The sequence below is a fragment of the Pseudophryne corroboree genome, chromosome 3, assembly GCF_028390025.1.
Source record: "Pseudophryne corroboree isolate aPseCor3 chromosome 3, aPseCor3.hap2, whole genome shotgun sequence".
NCBI classification, from domain to species: Eukaryota; Metazoa; Chordata; class Amphibia; order Anura; family Myobatrachidae; genus Pseudophryne; species Pseudophryne corroboree.
In genome coordinates, this window is record NC_086446.1 from 301,422,616 (window position 1) to 301,442,853 (window position 20,238).

The window sequence follows — 20,238 nt, forward strand, 5'->3', positions numbered from 1 at the left end:
GCAGAGTTTTAGGAATTCAGTGAATTTTGTACTACCTGCTATGATTGGTGCTACCCAGAACAGAGACGTAGAGCCTGATGCACCAGTGTTTTCACCTGAATCCCCCGCAATGAGGTCTGGGCTTCACTGTGCAAAATACACTGGTCATGGCCCTCTCTCAGTAAGTAAGTCAACAGGCGTTGATCTGCTGAAGAAAACTGATCCCCCAAGAGCAGACTGGAGAATTAACAGAACTAGCCACAGACCTAAACTGGAATAATGTGTGTGGTTTTGAGGGAGCGGACAGAGAATTATCAAGGCTAGTTACTGGTCGGATCTAAGAGCCATATATGCTGTACTAAGGGTGCAGACGAAGATAATAGTCAAAACAGGCCAGGTCAATATATTTGATCAACAAGGCGTAATGCAGCAGTAAGAAAAAAGACGAGGACTGGGGATCAGGATTTAAATCCTAATACTCTAAGATGTTTAAATAGGCTGGGCACCAGCCTGATGTCAGTGGTCATATAAGTGTATTTAAAAATAATCAGTGATGCCAAGCGTCCAGTCGTATAGAGGATAGTGAAATACCACCAAGAGTGATGTAAAAGCCGGGACCCCGATGCAGAGAAAGTGAACAGTACCATCTAATCTGACCCATTAAGACAGGCTTTTTCAACCAGTGTGCCGTGGCACACTAGTGTGCCGCGACCAGTTGCAAGGTGTGCCGCGGAGCCAGAGCAGCTTCCTGTACCTTCAGAGTGAACTGTTGGCCCGGGCTCTTAGAGGATCTGTCGTGCTCCGTCCGTGACCTATGCCTTGAAGACGCGGCGGTGTGATATCATAGGTCACGGACGCTGCGTCTCACCAGCCAGCCCACCCGCCTGTATACACATCTTCCAGTTCCTGCCTGCATACACAGCTTTCCTTGCCCACCCACATCCACACCTGCCCTACCGCCCGCTGCTCAGTATTCGCAGCACTCCACAATGAACAACCCCCGCCACTGAGGGACAGGGAGGAGGACAGCTGACCGGTAGGAGCTAATATTTGTTATTTTATTTCTCCTGTGAGGAACAATAGGATTTATGTGGGGAGAATAAGGATTTATGGGGGGAATAATGTGAATAATTCATGTTGGGAGCAATAGGATTTATGTGGAGCAATGTGATTGTTTTTTTTTTGTGTAGGCCAATGTATGTGTGTTGTTTTCTTTACTGTGAGGGCCAATGTGTGTGTTTTGTTTTTTTCTGTGGGGAACTGATGATGTGCCTTGGCAATTTTAAAATATAGTTCGATGTGCCGCGAGTAAAAAAAGGTTGAAAATCACTGCATTAAGAGCATCTCCATCTCCACTAGTGTGTGACTCTTCAGTTTTGTTATAAGGGCCTAAAGACTCAATAGAGAGTTACACCACAGCACCAGTAATCATGTTCAATCCTTTTCTCTGAATCCATTGAGGAACACTGCACCACCTTTTACACTCCAGTTTTTCACGTGAAATGTTTTCTTTTTTTTAAAAAAAAGCTCCCTACAGGGACAGATTTAGAAGGGGGAGGTGTTGTAAGCTTTGACAATATTTCATAAAGTTCCAAACTTGTAGAGTACAGAGGGTTCATCTATCGCCCGTGACCCCTCATGGATTTAGATAAAACATTTTTAACATACATTAGGTACAAATTTTCCAATGTCACTAATTCCGTAAAAGTGTGCCATGACAAAAATGTTGCAATGTGATAGCAGTTGTAGGTGTGATATAGAAAATTTATTAAAATTAGACTGATAAGTCATCACATTGTTGGTAAAACTTACTATATTAATTCCTGATACTTATGAAGAAACATACTTGCTACCATCTTACTGACAGATTCTTCAGCAAGAAAAAAAGGCATTTTGTTTCCCCAGCACACTGAATGATAACAGTAACTAGATGTAAATCCCGCATAATAATAGAATTTAGAGATCTTCGTTACATATATTTGTGCAAATGTATGGTTAAGCCCCAAAGCTGCATCAAGGCGTCTCTGTATATTTGGGGTCCCCAGCGCTATATCTAGGTGCAGGGCGTGGCACCCCAAAATACCAGCATAAGCCAGAAAGCCCACGGCAGCATACCAGTGAAAAAACTATAGTGTTAATAAATTAATGGTAGGAAACCAAAGCTATGAAGGTGATACAAAAATGAAGTGTAATTAAAATGGAGAAATAGTGTTAAAGAAATTAGTGTGAAAAGTGTTAATAGAATGTAAAGGTATGCCACACTTAAGCCATCCAGCTCAGCCAGTCCAGAGGCACCACACCTCCATTACCCCAATCTGGGTCTATCATTAACCAGCAAGGAGCCACATGATAATGGCTCCTTACTTAAATATATCTAAGCTAAGAGCTACCTACCGTGAAGCAACCCCATAATGCTCCATATTGAGCATCTGCCAAACTATATATGACAGATTCTTCAGACAGACAATACTTTAGAAACAGAAAAAAGAAAAAGCTAAGCGCTCGGTGAATGGTGGTGTATGCTGATTGTCAGCAGCGAATTGGAAAAGGGAAATGCCAATCACTATATGACACACTAAATAAAACAAAGCCAAGTTGCGCTCAACAATCAGATAGTGGAAACATTTATTTTATAAAAATGTAACAACAAATCTCCCGGGAGTATGATACAAATAAATTGACATAACATAAAATATGTTAAATACAGGATCCCTTAACATCCAGTGCGGGCTTTACCAATAGAATTGATGCACGAATTTTCTTATGGTATATAAACCCCAGGGATAGCATTCTGAATAAATTAAACAGAATGAAAATAAGTGAAGTAAAAAAAGTCTATATGCATGAACAAGTCACTCACTTGATGTATGTGAATCCCGGGCAATCCTTAATCCATTTAAATGTGTGCCGGGTCCGACATTCTAATAGGGAATGAATCCTTAATGATCTGAAATGCTGTGCTCATGTGAGCAATGGTTGTAAAGCAGGTATGCTGCTGTTAGGACCTGAGCCACTGGATTAGTGGCAGCAGGGAGAGCCCGGAGCGATCTCTTTCAGCCGGCCAGTGTAAACCCCTGTGGGGGAGAGCGATGTCCGCAGTCGCCGCCGGTCTTGAGCAGAATGCAGCCATTCCCAGAGCTGTCGGATCACTGTAGACTAGTAGATGATGGCACTGGAGCCCCGGCGGCTGTACGTTGGCTGTGCGGCAGGTGTTAGCTGTGCTCTCAGCGGCAGTGTCCAGGCAGGCCTCCCACGGGCAGCTCCGATCGAGCCTCGCTGCAAAGAGTATGTAGCAGGGGTTGTTCCACAAAATGAACCACCTGTTCATTTACTTTATGTACTTTAGAAACATCTGTAACCATGGAGAATACTGATATTCACAGATTATTTAACCACTTAACTAACTAATATTTTTTCTAAAAACTGCTTAGATGTTCTTAACTGCATTCATTTTAGGATTGAATTAGATTAAGAACATCTATTCAAAACATACCCAACACGATAATCTAAGAGATAAAAATGTTTTAATAGATATTTATTTAACCATAGATGTTTGATATATTGGACCATTGATAATCAAGATATCGCGACTTTAAATTTTATCGGTGGCTGCTACTCCCTGCAGCATCCGGGTGTACACAGGGAAGCTGAAGCTGGCTACATGGAAGGATATGGGGAAGGGAACAAGGAAGCAGAGGATCCAGGAGGAAATTGGCGGTTGTTGGAAGATTATCTTCCTTGCGACTGTGCAATTCTTTACAAACATAAATCAGGACCAATGTCTGAAAAATAAAAAAAACTGTACAATAGGATAGTAAGATGAAATCATTATATTTCTCTTACGTCCTAGAGGATGCTGGGGACTCCGTAAGGACCATGGGGTATAGACGGGCTCTGCAGGAGACATGGGCACTTTAAGACTTTAAATGGGCATGAACTGGCTCCTCCCTCTATGCCCCTCCTCCAGACTCTAGTTAGATCCTGTGCCCAGAGGAGACTGGTCACACACTAAGGGAGCTCTACTGAGTTTTTCTGGAAAATAGACTTTGTTAGGTTTTTTATTTTCAGGGAGCACTGCTGGCAACAGGCTCGCTGCTTCGTGGGACTGAGGGAAGAGAAGCAGACCCACTTTCCTAGACTGATGGGCTCTGCTTCTTAGGCTACTGGACACCATTAGCTCCAGACGGTCTGAACACTGGTGTCGTCTAACTGTTCGTTCCCAGAGCCGTGCCGCCGTCCTCCTCACAGAGCCGGAAGATAGAAGCCGGGTGAGTATAGGAAGCAAGAAGACTTCAGAGGCGGCAGAAGACGTCAGAGGTACCGCGCAGCGGTTGCGCTGCACGCCGTTGCTCCCACACACACACAAGGCAATACAAGGGTGCCGGGCGCAGGGCGGGTGCCCTGGGCAGCAAAATTTACCTCAGATACTAGACTGGCATAGTATATACACTGCATAGACAGAGTATACAAACCCCCGCCAGTATAAATAATAGTGGGACCGTAGACCGCCATCAAGGGGGCGGGGCTTCTTCCCTCAGCTCTAACCAGCGCCTTTTTCTCCACAGCTTGCTGCAGAGACGCTGCTCTCGGACCCTGCCCTGCTATATACAAGTAACAGGATGCAAAACGAGGGGGGGGGGGGCACAATAATTTGGTGCTAATTTGATATATATTTATATATAAAAGCGCTTACAGGTCTGAGGTATTGTTAATATTTCAGACACTGGCGATGCTGGGTGTGAGCTGGCAAACTCCCTCTCTGTCTCTCCAAAGGACCTCATTGTGGGTCTGTCCCCTATAATCCAGTGTGTTTGGGGTGTCAGTACGTGTGTGTTGACGTGTCTGAGACGGAAGGCTCTTTGAGGGAGGCAGCGGAGCAGAAAGTGGTAATGACTCCGTCGGCACCGCCGACTGCTGCTTGGGTAGACGTGGAATGTTTTGAATGTAAGTGTGGCTTTATTACATAAAAGGTTGGACAAATCTGAGTCTCAGAACCAAGCATGTAGACAATCCATGGATATTACTGTGTCACAGAACCCATCAGGGTCCCAGCAACGTCCCTTTACCCAGAATGCAGACACTGATACCGACACGGATTCCGACTCCAGTGTCGACTATGATGATGCGAGGTTACACCCAAGGGTGGCCAAGAGTATTCAGTACATGATTATGGCAATAAAAGATGTATTACATATCACAGAGGACCCCTCTATCCCTGACAGAAGGGTCTGTATGTTTAAGGAGAAGAAACGTGAGGTAACGTTTCCCCATCTCATGAACTGAACGCTCTATTTGAAAAGGCTTGGGGAAACTCCAGACAAGAGGCTGCAGATTCCCAAGAGAATTATTATGGCGTATCCTTTCCTCTCCCAGGACAGGTTACGGTGGGAATCATCACCCACGGTGGATAAAGCCTTCACGCGGTTATCTGGACACGGCGACCCTAAAGGATCCTGCGGACCGCAAGCAGGAAACCACTTTAAAATTAATTTATGCGACTACGGGAGCCCTGCTCAGACCGGCGGTTGCGTTGGCATGGGTGAGTAGCGCAATTGCAGGTTGGGAAGATAACTTGTCATCTGACATGGACACCCTCGACAGGGATACTGTTCTGTTAACTTTGGGTCACATCAAGGACGCAGCGTTATACCTAAGGGAAGCTGCGAGAGATATTGGCCTCTTGGGATCAAGGGCCAATGCCATGGCAATTTCAGCTAGGAGGTCGCTGTGGACCCATCAATGGACTGGTGATTCTGACTCCAAGAGACTTATGGAGGCTCTGCCTTACAAAGGTGAAGTTTTTTGGGGGGATGGCCTCACGGACCTGGTTTCCACAGCTACCGTGGGTAAGTCTTCTTTTTTGCCTTTTGTTCCCCCACATCAAAAGAAAACGCCTCAATACCAGATGCAGTCCTTTCGGTCTCATAAATTCAGAAAGGGGCGTGGATCATCTTTCCTCGCCAGAGGTAGAGGAAGAGGGAAAAGAACACCAGCTACGGCTAGTTCCCAGGAGCAAAAGTCCTCTCCGGCTTCTGCCAAATCCACCGCATGACGCTTGGCCCCCCGGCGGGAGTGCGCACCGGTAGGGGCACGTCTTCAGCCAGGTCTGGGTTCAGTCGGACCTGGATCCTTGGGTGCTACCAGCTTCTCTCCCAGAGAGAACAATAGTTTCAGCGGCAATACAAAAGCTGTGTCAACAGCAAGTGATTATCATGGTTTCCCGGTTACAACAGGGAAAGGGTTTTTATTCAACTCTATTCGTGGTTCCCGCTCGGTCAGACCGATTCTGAACCTAAAATCCCTAAACCTGTATTTGAAGAGATTCAAATTCAAGATGGAATCTCTCTGAGCAGTGATCTCCAGTCTGGACGGGGGGGATTTTATGGTGTCACTAGACATAAAGGATGCATACCTTCATGTCCCCATATACCCTCCTCATCAGGCGTTCCTGAGATTCGCTGTGCAGGATTATCATTACCAATTTCAGACGTTGCCGTTTGGGCTTTCCACGGCCCCGAGGATTTTCACCAAGGTAATGGCAGAAATGATGGTGCTCCTGCGCAAGCAGGGTGTCACGATTATCCCGTACTTGGACGATCTCCTGATAAAAGCGAGATCAAGAGAACAATTACTGAAAAGCGTGGATCTCTCTCATAGGGTGCTACAACAACACGGCTGGCTTCTAAATTTGCCAAAGTCGCAGTTGGTTCCGGCGACTCGGCTGTCGTTTTTGGGCATGATTCTGGATACGGAAAGACAGAGGGTTTGTCTTCCAGTGGAAAAAGCTCAGGAAATCCAGAACATGGTCAAGGATCTGCTGAAACCAAAACGAGTGTCGATTCATCAATGCACTCGAGTGTTGGGAAAGATGGTGGTGGCCTACGAGGCCATTCCGTTTGGCAGGTTCCATGCAAGAACTTTTCAGTGGGACCTACTGAACAAGTGGTCAGGGTCCCATCTCCAAATGCATCGGATGATAAGCCTGTCCCCCAGGGCCAGGATCTCTCTCCTGTTGTGGCTCCAGAGTGCTTACCTTCTAGAGGGTCGCAGGTTCAGAATTCAGGATTGGGTTCTGGTGACCACGGACGCGAGCCTCCGAGGATGGGGAGCGGTTACACAGGGAAAAAACTTTCAGGGAATATGGTCAAGCCAAGAGGCTTTTCTGCACATAAATGTGCTGTAATTAAGGGCCATATACAACGGCCTGAGACAGGCGGAGCATCTTCTTCGCAACCTACAGTACCCGTTCTGATCCAGTCAGACAACATCACAGCCGTGTCGCATGTAAACCGACAGGGCGGAACAAGGAGCAGAGCAGCAATGGCGGAAGCCACCAGGATTCTCCGCTGGGCGGAAAATCATGTGAGCGCTCTGTCAGCAGTATTCATTCCAGGAGTGGACAACTGGGAAGCAGACTTCCTCAGCAGGCACGATCTCCATCCAGGAGAGTGGGGACTTCATCAGGAGGTCTTTGCAGAAGTGACAAGTTGCTGGGGGCTCCCTCAAATAGACATGATGGCGTCACGCCTCAACATGAAGCTTCGGACATATTGTTCCAGGTCGAGGGACCCTCAGGCGATAGCAGTGGACGCGCTAGTAACACCATGGGTGTATCAGGCGGTCTATGTGTTCCCTCCACTTCCACTCATCTCAAAAATATTGAGAATCATAAGAAGAACAAAGGTTCAGACGATACTCATTGTTCCAGATTGGCCTCGAAGGGCCTGGTATCCAGATCTTCAGGAAATGCTCACGAAAGATCCTTGGCCTCTTCCTCTCAGAGAGGACCTGTTACAACAGGGGCCGTGTGTGTTCCAGGACTTAACGCGATTACGTTTGACGGCATGGCGGTTGAACACCAGATCCTAGCTAGGAAAGGTATTCCAGGGGAAGTCATCCCTACTCTACTTAAAGCTAGGAAGGAGGCAACGGCGAAGCACTATCACCGTATCTGGAGGAAGTATGTGTCTTGGTGTGAATCCAAGCATGCTCCTACGGAGGATTTCCAGCTGGGTCGTTTTCTCCATTTTCTACAGACAGGAGTGGATATGGGCCTAAAGTTAGGCTCCATTAAGGTGCAGATTTCGGCCTTATCAATATTCTTTCAGAAGGATTTGGCCTCTCTTCCAGAAGTGCAGACTTTTGTGAAGGGAGTACTGCACATCCAACCTCCTTTTGTGCCCCCGTGGCACCGTGGGACCTTAACGTGGTATTACAGTTCCTTAAATCACATTGGTTTGAACCTCTTCAAACTGTTGACTTGAAATTTCTCACTTGTAAAGTGGTCATGTTATATTGGCCTTGGCATCTGCGAGGCGGGTGTCCGAATTGGCGGCCTTGTCTCACAAGAGCCCCTATTTGATTTTCCATGTAGATAGAGCGGAATTGAACACTCTTCCTCAATTTCTACTCAAGATGGTTTCGTCGTTTCACATGAACCAACCTATTGTGGTGCCTGTGGCTACGGATGTCTTGGTGGATTCCAAGTCCCTTGATGTGGTCAGGGCTTTAAAAATCTATGTAGCCAGAACGGCTCGTATTAGGAAAACAGAGGCACTGTTTGTCCTATATGCGGCCAACAAGATTGGCGCGCCTGCTTCCAAGCAGACTATTGCACGCTGGATCTGTAACACGATTCAGCAGGCTCATTCTACGGCTGGATTTTCGTTACCAAAATCAGTAAAGGCCCATTCCACTAGGAAGGTGGGTTCTTTTTGGGCGGCTGCCCGAGGTGTCTCGGCGTTACAGCTTTGCCGAGCAGCTACTTGGTCGGGTTCAAACACTTTTACAAAATTCTATAAGTTTGATACCCTGGCTGATGAGGACCTCATGTTTGCTCAATCGGTGCTGCAGAGTCATCCGCACTCTCCCGCCCGGTCTGGAGCTTTGGTATAAACCCCATGGTCCTTACGGAGTCCCCAGCATCCTCTAGGACGTAAGAGAAAATAAGATTTTAAACCTACCGGTAAATCTTTTTCTCCTAGTCCGTAGTGGATGCTGGGCGCCCCTCCCAGTGCGGACTGAAATCTGCAATGATCGTACATAGTTATTGATAAGGTTACACAAGGGTTGTGTTACAGTTGAGATCAGGCTGTTGCTGATTTTTGTTGTTCATACTGTTAACTGCTTTACTTATATACCATGTTGTACGGTGTGTTTGTGGTATGAGCTGGTATGTGTCTCACCCTTAATTAACAAAATCCTTTTCCTCGTAATGTCCGTCTCCTCTGGGCACAGTTCCTATAACTGGAGTCGGGAGGAGGGGCATAGAGGGAGGAGCCAGTTCACGCCCATTTAAAGTCTTGGAGTGCCCATGTCTCCTGCGGAGCCCGTCTATACCCCATGGTCCTTACGGAGTCCCCAGCATACTCTACGGACTAGGAGAAAAAGATTTACCGGTAGGTTTAAAATCTTATTTTTGTACTGATCCTTCTGGTTTTATTTTTTGCTTATTACACTATTGTGTAAACCGAAGAGAGAGAAATTATTTGTATTGGTAGCTTATTAATATTACAAAAACTGTTTATTTATTTATTTCTCTGACGTCCTAGTGGATGCTGGGGACTCCGTAAGGACCATGGGGAATAGACGGCTCCGCAGGAGACTGGGCACATCTAAAGAAAGATTTAGGACTATCTGGTGTGCACTGGCTCCTCCCCCTATGACCCTCCTCCAAGCCTCAGTTAGATTTCTGCGCCCGGCTGAGCTGGATGCACACTAGGGGCTCTCCTGAGCTCCTAGAAGAAAGTATAGTTTAGGTTTTTTATTTTCAGTGAGACCTGCTGGCAACAGGCTCACTGCAACGAGGGACTAAGGGGAGAAGAAGCGAACCTACCTAAGTGGTGGTAGCTTGGGCTTCTTAGACTACTGGACACCATTAGCTCCAGAGGGATCGAACACAGGACCCGACCTCGTTGTCCGGAGCCGCGCCGCCGTCCCCCTTACAGAGCCAGAAACAAGAAGGTGGTCCGGAAAATCGGCGGCTGAAGACTTCTGTCTTCTCCAAGGTAGCGCACAGCACTGCAGCTATGCGCCATTGCTCCTCATGCACACCACACACTGCGGTCACTGATGGGTGCAGGGCGCTGGGGGGGGGGGGGGGGGCGCCCTGAGCAGCAATAATAACACCTTGGCTGGCAAAACTAACACCATATATAGCCCCAGAGGCTATATAGGTGTATATTAACCCCTGCCAGAAACGATAAAATAGCGGGAGAAAGCCCACCGAAAAAGGGGCGGAGCCAACTCCCTCAGCACACTGGCGCCATTATTCCCTCACAGCTTCGCTGGAAGGAAGCTCCCTGGCTCTCCCCTGCAGTCCTGCACTACAGAAAGGGTAAAAAAGAGAGGGGGGGCACAATTTAGGCGCAGTATATATATATTATAGGCAGCTATAGGGGAAAACACTCTGTATAGTGATATCCCTTTGTTATATAGCGCCCTGGTGTGTGCTGGCATACTCTCCCTCTGTCTCCCCAAAGGGCTTTGTGGGGTCCTGTCCTCTGTAAGAGCATTCCCTGTGTGTCTGCTGTGTCGGTACTGCTGTGTCGACATGTATGATGAGGATAATGATGTGGAGGTGGAGCAAATGCCTTTGAATGTGATGTCACCCCCTGCGGGGTCGACACCAGTGTGGATGGACTTATGGAAGGAATTACGTGACAGTGTCAGCTCCTTACATAAAAGGTTTGACGACATAGGACAGCCGGCTACTCAGCTTGTGCCTGTCCAAGCGTCTCAAATGTCATCAGGGGCTATGAAACGCCCGCTACCTCAGATGACAGATACAGATGTCGACACGGATACCGACTCCAGTGTCGACGATGATGAGACGAGTGTACCCTCCAATAGATCCACCCGTTATATGATTGAGGCTATGAAAAATGTATTACACATTTCTGATGATACCCCAGGTACCACAAAAAAGGGTATTATGTTTGGTGAGAAAAAACTACCAGTAGTTTTTCCTGCATCTGACGAATTAAATGAGGTGTGTGAGGAAGCGTGGACTTCCCCAGATAAGAAATAGATAATTTCTAAAAGGTTAATGGCTGCGTACCCTTTCCCGCCAGAGGATAGGTCACGCTGGGAAACACCCCCTAGGGTAGATAAAGCGCTGACACGCTTATCAAAGAAGGTGGCACTACCGTCTCCGGATACGGCCGCCCTAAAAGAACCTGCTGATAGAAAGCTGGAAAGTACCCTAAAAGCTATATACACACACACTGGCATTATATTGAGACCCGCTATTGCATCAGCTTGGATGTGCAGTGCTGCTGCTGCGTGGTCAGACTCCCTGTCGGAAAACATTGATACCATGGATAGGGACAATATTTTGCTAACGATTGACCATATAAAAGACGCGGTCTTATACATGCGTGATGCACAGAGGGATATTTGCCGGCTGGCATCAAAAATAAGCGCTATGTCCATTGCCGCCAGACGGGGGTTATGGACTAGGCAATGGTCAGGTGATGCCGACTCCAAGCGGCACATGGAAGTTTTACCCTATAAAGGGGTGGAACTTTTTGGGGAAGGTCTTTCAGACCTCGTTTCCACAGCTACTGCTGGGAAATCGACTTTTTTGCCACAGGCTACCCCACAGCAAAAGAAAGCACCGTATTATCAGGTACAGTCCTTTCAGCCCCAGAAATATAAGCGGGCTAGAGGCTCATCCTTTCTGCCGAGGGGCAGAGGAAGGGGGAAAAAGCTGCAGCACACAGCTAGTTCCCAGGAGCAGAAGTCCTCCCCTGCGTCCGGTAAGTCCACAACATGACGCTGGGGCTGCTTAGGCGGAATCGGGAGCGGTGGGGGCACGTCTCAGGTTTTTCAGCACACAGTGGGCTCTCTCACAAGTGGATCCCTGGGTCCTTCAAGTAGTATCTCAGGGGTACAGGCTGGAATTCGAGACGTCTCGCCCCCGCCGTTTCCTAAAATCTGCCTTGCCGGCAACTCCCTCTGCCAGGGAGGCAGTGTTGGTGGCTATTCAAAACCTGTATTCACAGAAAGTGATCGTCAAGGTACCCCTCCTTCAGCAAGGAAAGGGTTACTACTCCACAATGTTTGTGGTACCGAAACCGGACGGTTCGGTGAGACCCATCTTAAATTTAAAAGCCTTGAACACTTATATCAAAAGGTTCAAGTTCAAGATGGAATCGCTCAGGGCGGTTATTGCGAGCCTGGAGGAGGGGGATTACATGGTATCCCTGGACATCAAGGATGCGTACCTGCATGTCCCCATTTACCCTCCGCACCAGGAGTACCTCAGATTTGTGGTACAGGACTGTCACTATCAGTTCCAGATGCTGCCGTTTGGGTTATCCACGGCACCGAGGGTCTTTACCAAAGTAATGGCCGAAATGATGATACTCCTTCGCAAGAAGGGAGTTTTAATTATCCCGTACTTGGACGATCTCCTGATAAAGGCGAGGTCCAAAGAACAGTTGATAGTGGGGGTGACACTTTCTCAGGAAGTGCTACAACAGCACGGCTGGATTCTAAACATTCCAAAGTCACAGCTGGTCCCGACGACACGTCTTCTGTTCCTGGGAATGATTCTGGACACAGACCAGAAAAGAGTGTTTCTTCCACTGGAAAAAGCCGAGGAATTGTCATCTCTGGTCAGAGACATCCTAAAACCAGGAAAAGTGTCGGTACATCAATGCACACGAGTCCTGGGAAAAATGGTAGCTTCGTACGAAGCAATTCCATTCAGAAGGTTCCACGCAAGGATGTTCCAGTGGGACCTGTTGGACAAATGGTCCGGGTCCCATCTCCAGATGCAACAGCAGATAACCCTATCGGCCAGAACCAGGGTGTCGCTGCTGTGGTGGCTGCAGAGGGCTCATCTACTAGAGGGCCGCAGATTCGGAATACAGGACTGGGTCCTGGTGACCACGGATGCCAGCCTTCGGGGCTGGGGGGCAGTCACAAAGGGAAGACATTTCCAAGGACAATGGTCAAATCAGGAGATTTCTCTTCACATAAATATCCTGGAGCTAAGGGCCATTTACAATGCCCTAAGCCAGGCAAGACCCCTGCTTAAAAACCAGCCGGTACTGACCCAGTCAGACAACATCACGGCGGTCGCCCATGTAAACAGACAGGGCGGCACGAGAAGCAGGATGGCGATGGCAGAAGCCACAAGGATTCTCAGATGGGCAGAGAATCATGTGTTAGCACTGACGGCAGTGTTCATTCCGGGAGTGGACAACTGGGAAGCAGACTTCCTCAGCAGGCACGACCTCCACCCGGGAGAATGGGGACTTCATCCAGAAGTCTTCCAAATGCTGGTCAACCGGTGGGAAAAACCACAGGTAGACATGATGGCGTCCCGCCTCAACAAGAAGTTGAAAAGATATTGTGCCCGGTCAAGAGACCCTCAGGCGATAGCGGTGGACGCTCTAGTGACACCATGGGTGTACCAGTCGGTTTATGTGTTTCCTCCTCTACCTCTCATACCCAAGGTACTGAGAATAATAAGAAGGCGAGGAGTGAAAACCATACTCGTGGTTCCGGATTGGCCAAGAAGAGCTTGGTACCCCGAACTTCAAGAGATGCTTACAGAGGACCCTTGGCCTCTGCCGCTCAGACAAGACCTGCTGCAGCAGGGACCCTGTCTGTTCCAAGACTTACCGCGGCTGCGTTTGACGGCATGGCGGTTGAACACCGGATCCTGAAGGAAAAGGGTATTCCGGAGGAAGTCAACCCTACCCTGATCAAGGCTTTGTCTTGTAAAAGCCCTTATCTGAGTTTCCATATGGATAGGGCAGAATTGAGGACTCGTCCTCAGTTTCTCCCAAAGGTGGTCTCAGCTTTTCACTTGAACCAACCTATTGTGGTGCCTGCGGCTACTAGGGACTTGGAGGATTCCAAGTTGCTGGACGTAGTCAGGGCCCTAAAAATTTATATTTCCAGGACGGCTAGAGTCAGAAAGACTGACTCGCTGTTTATCCTGTATGCACCCACCAAGCTGGGTGCTCCTGCTTCTAAGCAGTCTATTGCGCGCTGGATTTGTAGCACTATTCAGCTGGCGCATTCTGCGGTAGGCTTACCGCAGCCTAAATCTGTAAAAGCCCACTCCACACGGAAGGTGGGCTCATCTTGGGCGGCTGCCCGAGGGGTCTCGGCTTTACAACTTTGCCGAGCAGCTACTTGGTCGGGGGCAAAACACATTTGCAAAATTCTACAAATTTCATACCCTGGCTGAGGAGGACCTGAAATTCTCTCATTCGGTGCTGCAGAGTCATCCGCACTCTCCCGCCCGTTTGGGAGCTTTGGTATAATCCCCATGGTCCTTACGGAGTCCCCAGCATCCACTAGAACGTCAGAGAAAATAAGAATTTACTCACCGGTAATTCTATTTCTCGTAGTCCGTAGTGGATGCTGGGCGCCCATCCCAAGTGCGGATTGTCTGCAATACCTGTACATAGTTATTGTTACAAAAATCGGGTTTTGTTGTGAGCCATCTCTTCAGAGGCTCCATTTGTTATCATACTGTTAACCGGGGTTCCTATCACGTGTTATATGGTGTGATTGGTGTGGCTGGTATGAGTCTTACCCGGGATTCAAAAATCCTTCCTTATTGTGTCAGCTCTTCCGGGCACAGTTCCTAACTGAGGCTTGGAGGAGGGTCATAGGGGGAGGAGCCAGTGCACACCAGATAGTCCTAAATCTTTCTTTAGATGTGCCCAGTCTCCTGCGGAGCCGTCTATTCCCCATGGTCCTTACGGAGTCCCCAGCATCCACTACGGACTACGAGAAATAGAATTACCGGTGAGTAAATTATTATTTTTTTTATATTTCTGTAAGGTCTTCTATGGGGAAAAGGATTTTAGATGCCGGAGGTAAGTTTAAAATGTATTTATATTTGATTGTAATGTGTCTGCCTTGTTCCATTAGCTTGAGTGTAATGTGTCTGCTATATGCCAAATATGAGGTAGTTTAACCCATTTTATAGAGATATAAAAATAAATGCTGGTAGGAAGGCTGTACTGTTTGTGTAATGGTTTAGAAATATACTTGTTTATTTTGTTTACATTTGAGTATTTTTTTATGTAGCCTCATGCTACTGTAAATATATCCTGACAGCCTATATTTGGTGATGTTGATGCTGAACGAGCCTACTGTATTTAGGGACCGCTTGTTTGAAGAGACAATTCACTCATTCAGGCTAGTGATATGGACGTTTTGTACAGAGATCACAATAATTTATAAGCACAGTCAAGCTCATAGGACCTTATTCAGAAGTGGTTGGAGTTCTGTCCTGTGCTGCAAAGTACCTATAATCAGTACTTTGCGCATGACCAGTACCCGTTCTGTGTGTGTGCAAACTGGCCCTGCATTGCAGGACAGCAGCAGACTGTCTGTGAATGACAGTCTGCTGCTGTCTGGGTAGCGGGGAGGGGGCACCGACGACCTCTATTTGTGAAAACTGAGGCATCGCCGCCATTTGGGGAGTGGGAAGAGGCCAGCTTTTCTGGACTCTGCGATGGTTCTCCGTAGGTGCCTTATGCTTCCCGATGGCGTCTAAGTCATCAAATGCTGCATCTAAGATGCAGGTCGAATCACTAATGCAGCAGGAGACATCTGCTTGTAATAGACTCCTCCTGCTGCATCACCATAAAGTGCTATCAACTCCAAGCACATCTGAGTTAGGCCCATAGTGCTAATACAGTGTTTTTACAGGGCTTATCATTTTAACAAAAATATAATTTCATCATTTTATGCATGCAATTAGATTTCTGAAGGCTGAGATGATGAACAGATGCCCAAAGGTGCCTCTTTATCATGACTATTAAGGGAGAATGAGCAATATAAAGAAATGGAGGCTACTGTGTTTTTGCAGATGTGGATATGCATAATGTATAAATCTCTTCCAGTATACATACAATATGTACTGATGAATATTTTTTTACAGATTATGATTTACAAGTGGCAATTACAGAGGCGTTGTGCAGAATGACATCAGAAGCTCAAAGGGGAGAGCTGGCTAGCAACTGGTTTCCGATGGATTTCATCACTGATGCATTCAAAAAAATTAAAGATTCTGATTTTGAAACCGTATGTCTAACTAATGAATTGCTATTAAAACAAACACAAAATAAACCTTCTCTAATTAGGTTTTATTTACAATTTACTCAGGATTGCAGAAAATTCCTTAACCTGGTGAATGGCATGCTGGGCGAGAAACGAAGGTAATTGTTTCACTTTATAAAGGGCTCTTATCTTTCTTTTATATGTCCTCAAATTACTACTCTAATATTACATTTTTGACATAAAATTTTAAGGGCAGTGCCAACATTTTACAGTAGGTAATGCCATATTATTTATATATAGTATTTAAGCGTTATACTGTACAGTATATAAGCACAAACAAAGCAAAATGGTGTAGATGGGCCTGTTCATGAGATGTAACAATATAACGACACATTAATTTTAGGAAGCTTGTCGAGAAACTGGACGACAGCAATAACGTGCAGACTTACGTGGGTGGAGATAATGACAGGTGGTCTACAAGAGTTTTTGTGGAAAGCTTAATGAGTAGTTGGTAGAGTACTTTGAGATAGGATTGCACATGCACTGTAGCATTCAAATCCATTCTCCATGATGTGCCTCTGGAATGGTCACAAAGGTTCTTCTTAGGAGTGATTTATCTTTGCTGATTTTCTCTGCTAGAGATATGGGAAATGAGCAAAGATTGACTGACTTTATAATCATTAATGTGAAAAGCTGTACATCACAGTGGCACATCATGAAGAATTGTCCACATAGAATTATGCAAAGTTTTGTATGACTTTTAAGTTAAGGCTGGTAATTGTCAAATTTTACTATTAAAGTGAGAGGCAGATGCCAGTGTGTAATGTTAATGTGAATAATCTGAGAACAGTATTTGTAATGGTCTAAAATGGGGTACAGTGGAGAGAAAGGCTAATAAACCTCAAGTTACCATAGTTTATACATTATTAGTTAATTTGAAATAGATACAAAATTTAGAAATACAGAGTTACAGAGGTCATTGTTTTGAATCTGACATAGAAAAGAGACGGTAAATGTTTTGTGTTGTTCACAGGTATGAAACTGTGTGTTGGGTAATAGATGAAAACAAAATCTCTAATCATAATCTAATTTCTCTTCCTCCAATTGGGGGATACTGTGACCATGGGGCATAGAGGGTGGATCAGTTCTAAGGCTTTTAGTTTAAATCCTGCACAAATGTGATAGCTCCTACCTCTCTTCACACCTAAAGAGATTGAGAAGGAGATCAGTAGTGCATTGGAATACTTTGGAAAGCATGGCAGTTTTTGAAGCAAAATAAGCGTGATCCAAAAATCTATGAAGAAACATTATTAGGACGAAAACAAAATATGTAAGTGATAAAGGATCTTGGGACTAGTAGGACCTTTAAGTGGGACAGACCACCTAGGAAAAAAGATGAAGGCTACCACAGAAAATACTCTAATCCCAATAACCCAGACTCCTACATACAACAATACAGAGGAGAAATTAATAACAATCAGCTTATTTTAGTGATAAGAGGATGAGGTACAAGGAGTCGCCCCACAAAAGGAGAATCCAGAGGACCAGGATAAAAGGAAAACACCAACAAAGATGGGACTCCCCCCTCATCATTGAGGTATCATACCAGGACAACCAAGAACCAATAAACCAGGACAACCAAGAACCAATAAACCCTATTTCTCTTACGTCCTAGAGGATGCTGGGGTCCACATTGGTACCATGGGGTATAGACGTGTCCACCAGGAGCCATTGGCACTTTAAGAGTTTGAGAGTGTGGGCTGGCTCCTCCCTCTATGCCCCTCCTACCAGACTCAGTTTAGAAAATGTGCCTCGAGGAGCCGGTCACAGCTATGGGAGCTCTCCTGAGCTTTTCTGGTAAAGTTTTATTTTAGAGTTTTTTATTTTACAGGAGGCTGTTCGCTACAGCCTGTCGGAGTCCAGGGATCTCAGCCAGCAACTATTCCTCAGGCCAGTATAATCACCTGAAGAGCGGAAGACAGCGCCATTATGGAGGCGGAGCTTCTCAGAGCGGACCCAGCAGCGTTCCAGCGCCATTTTCCTGCATGCAAGCACTGTGAGGAAGATTCAGGTCCCTCCACAACAACTCCAGCTTACTGTACACGGTACCAGGGGGTTGTAGAAGGGTAAAACGACTGTGTGTCCTAATAAGGGACACAGTCTGCACTGACAGGGCGTTTTCTCCTTGTTACAAAGCGCTGTGTGTGGGTTGGCTCCAATATCTGTCTCTCTCTTGCCATTCTTGGGGGGGAAACTCTGTCTACCCCCACCTGTGTGTGTGTGTGTGTGTGTGTGTGTGTGTGTGTGTGTGTGTGTGTGTGTGTGTGTGTGTGTGGAGTGTTTGGTGGTCACCTTTAGCTATGTCCAGGGACACTGTGTCATATACTGCAGAGGATTTATCCTTCCAGGATGATCCCATTCCATGTAATCAGGCTAGCACTGGTTTAGCACAGATACCAGCAAGGGAACCAGAGTGGTTTTCCTCTATCAAAACTTGGATTTCTCAGATTTCTGACAAGGTTGCTAGTAATGCATCTGCAACCCAGGTATTACAGAGCTCTCTTGCAGTATGGCCTGTGTCTGGTACCTCAGGACACCCCGCTATATACCCCCACAAACGTGCGCTTGTGCATGTCACACAAGACGACACGGATACCGATTCTGACACTACAGAGGGAGGTGGGGATGTGTTGCGGGGGTCCGCATCTCTTGCAAGGGGGGTGCAGTTGTTGATAGAGGCTATCAGGGATGTGATAAAAATGTAAGTGATACCACACCTGAGCAGGTTGAGGAGGCTTTTTTCACTGAAAATAAAAAAGCCTTGCTATTTGAAAAAGCATGGGTAAACCCTGAAAAGAAGTTTCAGATCCCTAAGAGGATTCCGGTGGCTTTTCCTTTCCCTGAGGAGGATAGGAAAAAAATGGGAAAACCCGCTGATTGTTGACGCATCTGTATCCAGACTCTCAAAAAGGGTGGTTTTACCTGTACCGGGATCTACCGCCTTAAAGGAGCCGGCAGATAGGAAATTGATAACACGCTTAAATCAGTGTACACTGCTTCAGGGGCTATATTACATCCCACTATTGCTAGTGCATGGATTGCAAAGGCAATAGTAAAGTGGTCGGCTACCTTGCTTGAGGATTTGGATACTATGGATAGGGATGACGTTGCATTCTATTTCTGCTGCGGGGTACACTGGGCTCCACAAGGAATGGACAATGAGGTGTAGAGTAGGATCTTGATCCGAGGCACCAACAGGCTCAAAGCTTTGACTGTTCCCAGAATGCATAGCGCCGCCTCCTATATCACCCCGCCTCCCTGCACAGTATCTCAGTTTTGTAGTTGGTGCTGCAGTAGCAGGCACTTAACAGAGGGGCTGCTCCAGGCAGCCCTAAGAAGAGCTTTTTTTCTGAGGAAAAAAGTGAAGACTTCAAGGACAGCAGCAGTGTTACATGTCAGTGGACATTCACGGATGCAGCTCCGGCTCTCCCCAGCGGCGCTGTACACTCCCGAGCCCTGTTTGCCGGGTAACTCCCGAGCCCTGGTTGCCGGGTAACTACAGCAGGAGGCTCCGGTTTTCTTCTTGTCAGGCACACACCATGGGGGCTCTCCGGGATCGCGTGGCCACGCTTCGCGAGGTGGGAAGTGGGTCCCGCTTGCGGGACCTGGTCTTTATCGCGATCCGGGGCGGTCAGTGGGAGGCGGGCTGCGCGCGCTGGCGGTGGACACTTTGGCAGTACAGGCGATCCCACTAGATCACCAGGTCATGGGACAGGTCAGGTTTTCTCTATAAACCGTTTTATTAGAGCCCGCAGTAACCCGGTGGTTTAGCCAGCAGGGGGATAGAGCTTGGACCTGAAGCCCCTCCCCCAGCCCCAGGGCGCCATTTTCTGCAAATGCTCCGCCCTGGAGCTGCATATCTGTCTCTCCCTCACTCCCTGGCAGTGTCTGCGGCGCCATTATCCCTCAGCTCACTTCCTGGGAATGCTTGGGCAAATCCTCCTATGTAAAGCCGCCTGGTTGTCAGTGCTTTGACTTCACAAGACACTTAAGTATTCTACCTGCCTTTTTTAGTCAGTGTTAGTTAAGAAAGAGTGCACTTAGTCAGGGTTTCCTGGTACAATTACCCTGTGATATACATCCAGTTCTTACTGTGTACTGTTATATCTATTGTTATATAGTTGTGTAAGCTAGTCCAGTGCAGTATTATTGTTAGTAATA

The 20,238-nt window shown here is 46.9% G+C and overlaps 1 protein-coding gene across 9 annotated transcripts in view; it reads left to right on the forward strand.

The window, feature by feature from the left end:
- The window catches only part of SYCP2 (synaptonemal complex protein 2), a 1,046,702-nt gene that overhangs the window by 353,032 nt on the left and 673,432 nt on the right, over positions 1 to 20,238 (forward strand). For all 9 annotated transcript variants that reach the window (XM_063959338.1, XM_063959341.1, XM_063959339.1 and 6 more), the window contains 3 exons: positions 14,791 to 14,825; positions 15,899 to 16,041; positions 16,123 to 16,175. In XM_063959338.1, coding sequence (XP_063815408.1) covers positions 14,791 to 14,825; positions 15,899 to 16,041; positions 16,123 to 16,175 — 231 coding nt within the window. The remainder of the gene's footprint in view (positions 1 to 14,790; positions 14,826 to 15,898; positions 16,042 to 16,122; positions 16,176 to 20,238) is intronic.